Source organism: Dipodomys ordii, unplaced genomic scaffold (assembly GCF_000151885.1).
Source record: "Dipodomys ordii isolate 6190 unplaced genomic scaffold, Dord_2.0 Scaffold217, whole genome shotgun sequence".
NCBI lineage: Eukaryota > Metazoa > Chordata > Mammalia > Rodentia > Heteromyidae > Dipodomys > Dipodomys ordii.
Window position 1 is genome coordinate 6,916 of NW_012267433.1, and position 7,607 is coordinate 14,522.

Genomic DNA, 7,607 nt, shown 5'->3' on the forward strand with positions numbered 1-7,607 from the left:
CTGGGGCTGGCAGTGGCGTCGGGCTGTCCGGGCAGGGGGTCGGCCACGGCGGCCGCGGGGCCCTGGAGGCTCTGGCCGCACACGTGGTGGTGCTTCTCCCAGTCCTTGTGCTGGCAGAAGGACCCGCAGTAGCGGGCCGCGTTGCAGCCGCTGCAGGTCTCGCTGGCCTTGCGCCCGCAGTTCCAGCAGCTCTGGGGGTGGAAGGGGCAGAGGGGACAGTCGGGAGGGGCAGACCCCAAACGCCCCCTAACCCGGCCGGCAACCCCAAACTACAGACCCTGCCTCGGCCCCGGGGGCCGACACCGTGGCGGTGGGCGGACTGCTCAGCCGGCCACGTTCTGGGGAACAGGCGGTGGCAGAGCAGGACCCTCGCCCCGTGTTTCTTTTGGGGGCTGTGGGACAGAGAGGCCAAACTTGTCCCAGGAGTTAAAGCCCACGTCTCCACTTGGCCTCCAAAGCCTCTGGCCTCCTGCGGCTCGTGTCCCTGGCCTGTGCTGTCCTCTGCTGGGCGGCGGCCACGCTGACCCTGCGCCCCTCTGTGGGTCCGCTCGGCGGCCACCTGCCCAGTCTTCCCTGGCCCCTCCACCTCCTCGGGGCCAGGGCTGCCGTCATTCTGTGAATGCTGTCTTTCCGCGTCCTTCCTCTCCTCTCCGGCTAGCTCTAGCCTGCGTCTCCACAGCTGTGTCCAAAGATCTAGAGCAGAGGAAGGACTGGCTGGGCTTCCTCTCCTGACCCAGACCCCCGGGGCCGGCCCGGGCCGAAGCCATGCAGGGTTTGGAGACCTGCCCTGTCCTGAAGTGCCACGGACGTCCCCGGGAACGCCTCTCCTCACTCATGTCACAGCCGGCCAATTTCCTGGGCAGGACGGGATGGGCAGTCTTCTTACCCCCACCCAGCTGGGCAGAGTCCAGCACAGATGCCCCTGCTCCCAGACCACAGCTCTCACCCTTCCTACTCACATGCGCCCACCAGCGTGGGCTGGGAGCCCAGAGGGATGTAGACCCTGGGGTCCCCACATCTCAAAGCGTCTGCTTTCACAAAGTAAAGAAGAGCCCAGTAGTCCATGCCAGGACCAGGCCTCGGAGAAGCCGCCTGCCCTCTCGGCCCTCAGGGAGGCCATGGGGTCTGCACGGACAAGCACTGTGGGAGAGGTGGCAGGTGGGGCGTGCCCCACGGCCCAGGGTGACCGCGGGTGGGGACGGCCCCCGTTCCCCGGGTCACACAGGCTGAGCTCCAGCCCAGGCTTCCTGACCGCAGTGGCTCTGGGGACCTGGCCGGCAGTCCTACCTCGCTGGAGTCCTCCTGCTGGTTGATGACGGTCAGGGCGTCCTCCGAGGCCTGCCGCTTGGCCTCGGCCAGTGCCCGCTCCATCTTGGCGCGCTCGGTGGTGATGAGCTCGTGGGCTTTGCGCTCTGCGTCAGACACGGCTTTCTGCAGCTCCGACATCGCCTGCCGCTTCACCTCATTCACAGCCTCTTCTGCAAAACACATGGAGGGCTGTGGTCAAACATCAGCCCACCCTGGTACCCGGGCCACCGATGCCCTCTGGCCAGGGAGGAGCCCGCGTGCACATCTGACCCCTGCTGACACGTGCACCGCGCCACAGGCCCGCAGCGCGTCCTGAGCACAGGTGTAGTGTGGTGGCACAAGGAACAGAGATGTACGAGTGCGCCGGAGCTCAGCCCGCACCTTGCCGGACTGGTTCTAGCTCTGGGGCTCCCTGGAGGCTGGGGCACCCACCCCGGAACCTGACCCCACCGCCAGGGAACCTGCGTGCCAACAAGCTCAGGCCGCTGGCTGGGGGTGGGGCCTCTGAGCAGCACAGCCGTAGCGTTGGCTTCACTGGGGACACACAGCGGCAGCCAGGAGCAGCCCTTGTCAGGGAGCTAGTTTCCAGGGAGGCTCCCTTTTCACGTCTGTGTCAGTGGCTCTGATTCCAGTTCCTGGCTAGGCAGAGCCAGGGCAGAGTAGCCTGGCCGAGGGGGCAGAGACCCTGAGGGACCTCTACCCACCACCGGCCCTGTCTGCAGACTGGAGGGTCAGGGCCAAGGCTGAGGACCCAAAGCCTCAAACAGACCGGCCCGGGCCTTGTTAACCCCCCACAAGGCCTCTGGGGCCCGCCTCAGTGTATCCCGCGTGGAGAGAGGCTGTGAAGGCCAGCCGCAGCGGGGTGTCCGCGGCACCCCAGGAGAGTCTGTACCCCACGGTGAGCGAGCAGCTAGCAGGGCCTGGAGGGCCCAGTCTACAGGTGGCAGCGCCACGCCGGTGCCGGCACGCGTCCCACAGCCCCTCCCGGGGATAAGGTAGCTGCACGCCGAGCCCGCCCTCCCATGTGGCTTCTGCCCCTCAGCCGCCCCAACATCCGCCCCAGACCCTCCCTCCCCTGGCTTTTCTCCCCGCCACGCTTCACACAGAATCCACAGAAGCTCTGCTCCCCCTCACCTGAGCTCAGCCCCAGCCCAGGTGGGCGCTCCTCTTCCTCACGGCGCCAGCCAAGCCCCATGGACCCCTTGTCTAGATGCCCTCCCTCCCCGGCGTGCTCGTGAGCACGCGCGCATGCGCCCTTCCGTGTGTCTGCCCTCGCTCTGCCGTGTGAGGAGCCGGTGGAGCGCCAGGTGCGGACGGGTGCTCCTCACCCCAGCGAGGGAGGGGCGCTGGCCGCCACAGCCCCGTCCCTCCCCGTCCCTCCAGCCCCCACTCACCAGCCTTCCTCCAGATCTCCTCGGGCACATAGCCTGAGAGCATCCTGGGCACAAACTCCCGGTGGATGTCTGAAACACAGGAGCCGGCGTCACACGCAGGCCGGGACCATCCCTGCCTGCCTCCTCCCATTCTGGCCGGGCCCTGGGGGCGGGGCGCCCGGCGCCCATGCGTGGAGACCCTCCGTCAGGGGGCAGAAAGGGCAAAGTGGTGGATGTAGACTCAGACCTCCTTTGGGCTCTGCGGTCGCCATTGTGGTGGATGCACAGAGACCCCGGAGGTCTCTCCTGAGCGCTGGCCTCTGCCCACCAGGACCTGGGAGTTCTGAGCTTCCCAGAAGCCGGGTCCCTCTTTGTACAAAGTGGAAAGGGCACCTCCTTTTGAGTGCGCCCCTCTTGGCCGTGCTGCGGCCAGCTCCTCTGGGCCTGAGTGGCACGGGCTACGCCTGTGCAGGCTGGCTGTCCCGCCCTCCCAGCACACCTAGCTGAGAGCCCTCCGAGCCGTTGAGGGGCCGGGCCGGGGCGGGGCCGGGGCCGCTCTTCCCATCCTCCGCGTCGCTGTAGCGCCGGATCCAGTGGTTGAGCTCCTCGCGGTCAGCCTCCTGGCACCGGCGCAGCACGGTGAGCGACCGCCGCGTCTTCTCCACCATGTCCATGATGCAGTTCAGGAGCTGGGGTGGACGGCGAGACCGTCGGTAACTCAGAGACAGCCTGGCCAGGGGTGCACGGGGCCGGGGGGGGGAAGGGGGGGTGCGGCCCGGGGGCCTCCAGAGGGCGGGCCTGCTCACATGCTGGGAAGGCCGCCAGCAGCCAGGGCCCAAAGTTTGTTTGGATGCCCGGCGGGGCTCAGGCACCTGCGCCCTGGGATACCTCACCGGAGGGACCACACGGAAGGGGGTTGAGACCCGAGCCACCTGGCCCCTCCAGGATGTGGACAGCCGTCTGAGGGGGCAGCTTCTGGGAGGCCCACAAGGGTGCCACACACAGGACATTGGCTTTCCCCAAATGCCCTGCGTGACTTGTGCTCCACTCTGGAGCACCATGGAGCGGAAAGTGAGGCGGGAGGCTGGCCGGCCTGCAGGACCTGCCCCGACAGGTGGCTAGAAGGGCCCTGGGCAAGCTCAGACATGGGTGGTGAGCACAGAGAAGCCCAGACCCCGTGCTCTGTGCTGGGAGCCTCAGGCGCGTGGTCAGCGGCCCCAGGGGATGGGGGTGGCAGAGAAGCCCAGACCCCGTGCTCTGTGCTGGGAGCCTCAGGCACGTGGTCAGCGGCCCCGGGGCCTCAGGCGCGTGGTCAGCGGCCCCAGGGGATGGGGGTGGCAGAGAAGCCCAGACCCCGTGCTCTGTGCTGGGAGCCTCAGGCACGTGGTCAGCGGCCCCGGGGGCCTCAGGCGCGTGGTCAGCGGCCCCAGGGGATGGGGGTGGCAGAGAAGCCCAGACCCCGTGCTCTGTGCTGGGAGCCTCAGGCACGTGGTCAGTGGCCCCGGGGGACGGGGGTGGCTGTAACTCACATGGTTGAGGTGTTTCCACTCTTCTGCCCACTCCCGCTCGGTCAGCTTGTGGTCAATCACCTCTTCCTGCCGCGACCCGGGCACCACTGCAGGAGGGGTAGGCTCAGACTACCTCCGCTCAAAGCCCCCCACAGCTCTCAGACCCATCGCCCCCTCACAGTGCTCCCAAAGCCCTACCTCCACCCCTGCACCTGCTCCCATCCAGCCCAGCCCCAGCCCAGTCCAGCCCCCAGGCCCTGTGTGACATCCCAGCCACCTTGGGAAGACAAGGTGGACACAAGGTGGATGCTGACCCTTGGCGCGGAGCCCGGGGGCATCAGGCGCCGGCCCAGCCCTGGTCGCTCGCCCTCTGCCGATGGGGCTGCCCCTTCCCAGCCTCCTGGATCCAAAGCAAGCCTCTCCCCTTCCTGCCACTGTGTCCACACGCCGCTCCTCACTGGGGTCTCATCTCCACCCCGCGGCTGCCTGGCTCCCACGGGTGCTTCTGACTTTCTCTCTATAGCTGTGTCCACGCCTCCCTCGGGCCCAGGCAGCCCCCAGTCCTTAGAACTCCCAGCTCCTGTGTGTGTCTCTCAGTTGTCTTTTAGGTGCAAGCGCTTCCTTGACCATTCCAAATCCTCCTGGGGGCAGTGTGGGCTCCCCAGGGCAGGACGCCATGTCCCCAGGCTGGGCTGTGGCCGGGCACAGGCCGGATCTGCAGGCCTTCAGCAGGGCCAGCGGCAAGATGCTCCTCTCCCACGGGCCCTGGGGCTGCCTCCCTGCCTCCCGGGGATGAGCAGGTTTCCAAGCTCGCATGTAGGAAGCATGCAGAGTAGGAGGATGGAGCCGGAGCTGGGAGGTATGCAGCAGGGCTGCTCAGTACCCCTGTCCCCGCCCCCATTTCACAGACAGAAAACTCATCTGGCAAAGGAGCTGTGTTTGCCCAGATATCGCACAGGGAGAGGCCTGCAGCTGGCCAGACTGGCACTGTGCCCCTGGCACTGGCCAGTGAGATTCAGGGACAGGGGAGGGCCCCCAGGACGTCGCTGAGACCCGAGAGGCCTTATCTGGCCGTGCATGAGGCTGTTCCTGTGATTGTCCTGAAGAGTCAGAGCTCCAGGCCCCCACCGTGGTTTGGGGCTTGGGCCCGTGACCCAGCGTTAACTGTGCTTTTGGGGCAAAGGCCTCAACTCTAAGCTGCCTTTGGTCCCTAGAGATCTCCCTGCCTGGAGTGTTGCCCTCAAGTTGTGGTGGTGTGGGGAGGCGGTGGCCGCAGCGGCTGTCCGCCCTCTCCCTGGATGCCCGCAGGGCAGCCTGCACCAACGCCCCAACCAAAATAGCGCTGAGCTGGGCCCGACAGCTGGCGTTTATTTTTGCATTAGCAGAAGCGGGTGGGAATTAGCACCTGCCTGACCCAGCCTGGGAGCCAGACGCCCGTCACCTGCTGAGGGGACCCTGGCTGGCTCTGGACACTGCGGCAGATGGGGGAGGAGGCTTTGTCCAGGAGGAGGCCTCCAATGACCCTGCTCTGGGGCCTCCTGGGGTCCTGGCTCCGCTCCCAAGGCACCTCCCTGCACACTACGGGGTAGACCTGGCGGGTAGCTGGGCTGATCATCTCTGGCTTCAGCACAGAGGAAGGTCTGGCGGGGTGGATCATGGGGGGGTGGGTCTGGGGAGGGCGGGGCGGTGTTACTTGTATCTTTGGGCCTCAGTGTCCCCACTGGGGTGTGGATTGGGATAAAGGACAGAACACAACCTCTGAGCCTGCTCCACAACAGCTGCCGGGCCTTCGAGCCTGACGCCCAGCAGGGCCTTGCGCGAACGCCCCAGGCCCTGCGAGATCCCTGCCTCACCCAAGCCACAGGAAACCGAGACGCGCCAGTGGCTGCTCAGGGGCTTCAGGCCCGGGGGAGCTGTGGACACTGGCCCAGACGGTGCCCCTATGAGGAGAAATCCTCACGGCAGGAGGCAGGCTGTCCCCAGAGAAGGCCCGGGTCGCATCAGCGTTTAGGCCCTACAGCTGCTGGTGGCGGTCTCACGGGAGCACTCAGGCTGCCCGCACGCCAGCTGCGTGGTCACAGGCACACTTGCTCTGGGTAGGGCTTGCATCCACGGCCTGCCCCGGCACACTGCTTACCGGGCGGCCGATGGCGCTCCCGCAGCTCCCGGGGGTCGGGGGGTCGGTAGGCGTCGCGGAAGTGGTGGGCCATGGCCATGTCCTCCAGGCGGTAGTGGGGCGGTGGGGTGGGGTGGGGCAGCCCGCTGCTAGGGCTACAGCGCTGGGCGGGGCTCTGCGTGCAGGCCCGCTTGCTGAGGTGGTCGGGGTGTAGCGGGTCACGGTCTGACCCGTTCTCTTTGGTCCTGGCAGGGAGAACAGGTAGGGGACCATGTATGGATCACCAGCTGTGGTAAGAGGCTTAGGCACTGGGGGTGTGGCAAGAGAGGGGCAGGGATATGGAAATGGGCGTGGGACCAGCCCGGCCCTACTGGGGCCTGCCCAGCCTCTGCCCTGTCCCTGGAGGTGCGATGGGGTGATGCTCCTGGGGACCCCAAGTCCAGCAGCTTGCCCTCCTGGCAGGGGTGTGCGGAGGGAATGATGCAGGCACTGCGGTATTGGATGTGGCCCCCTCAGTCCGCACAGGACAGCAGCCCAGGTACCCGGGGCCCTGGACTCAGGAGGTCGCTTGAGGCCTGTGGTCCAACACAGGAGAACCACTAGGAAGTGCCTTCCCGTGAGTGGACGCTCCTGAGTCTCTGTCTTCCTGGGGCTCCCGGGGCCATCTGAGTGTGCAGCCCGACAAGGCAGCTAATCCTGGGGCCTTGCAGGAGACGCGGAGGCCATGAGCCCATTAGTCCACTAGCTTGGCCCTTCAGGGGTCAGCAGGGCTGATGAACACTGTTGGACTTTGCTGCAGATGGGCTGGGCTGCCCTGTGGAGCTGTGGCTGGCAGCCGAGCACGAGGGACAGCCGTCCCCGAGCACAGACACAGGGAAACCCTGGATGGTACCGGGCAGGCGAGTGTGCGGGCATAAACCTGGGCTCAGGCGTGGTGAGGCTGGGCAGCCCCCCCTCTTTGGGCTCAGGCGTGGTGAGGCCGGGCAGCCCCCCTCTTTGGGCTCAGGTGCGGTGAGGCCGGGCAGCCCCCCCTCTCCCTGGGCGCAGGCGTGGTGAGGCCGGGCAGCCCCCCTCTCCCTGGGCGCAGGCGTGGTGAGGCCGGGCAGCCCCCCCTCTCCCTGGGCGCAGGCGTGGTGAGGCCGGGCAGCCCCCCTCTCCCTGGGCTCAGGCGTGGTGAGGCCGGGCAGCCCCCCCCTCCCTGGGCTCAGGCGCGGTGAGGCCGGGCAGCCCCCCCTCTCCCTGGGCGCAGGTGCGGTGAGGCCGGGCAGCCCCCCCTCCCTGGGCGCAGGTGCGGGGAAGCAG

At 67.4% G+C, this 7,607-nt stretch overlaps 1 protein-coding gene across 1 annotated transcript in view; it reads right to left on the bottom strand.

Moving 5' to 3' along the window:
- Positions 1 to 5: 5 nt before the first annotated feature.
- Positions 6 to 7,607, bottom strand: part of Cbfa2t3 (core-binding factor, runt domain, alpha subunit 2; translocated to, 3) — a gene marked incomplete at its 3' end in the record, with an annotated part of 40,769 nt that continues 33,167 nt past the window's right edge. The window contains exons 6-11 of the mRNA XM_013035651.1: positions 6,327 to 6,550; positions 4,211 to 4,296; positions 3,181 to 3,370; positions 2,703 to 2,771; positions 1,288 to 1,478; positions 6 to 191 (exon numbers count right to left, since the gene is read on the bottom strand). Coding sequence (XP_012891105.1) covers positions 6 to 191; positions 1,288 to 1,478; positions 2,703 to 2,771; positions 3,181 to 3,370; positions 4,211 to 4,296; positions 6,327 to 6,550 — 946 coding nt within the window. The remainder of the gene's footprint in view (positions 192 to 1,287; positions 1,479 to 2,702; positions 2,772 to 3,180; positions 3,371 to 4,210; positions 4,297 to 6,326; positions 6,551 to 7,607) is intronic.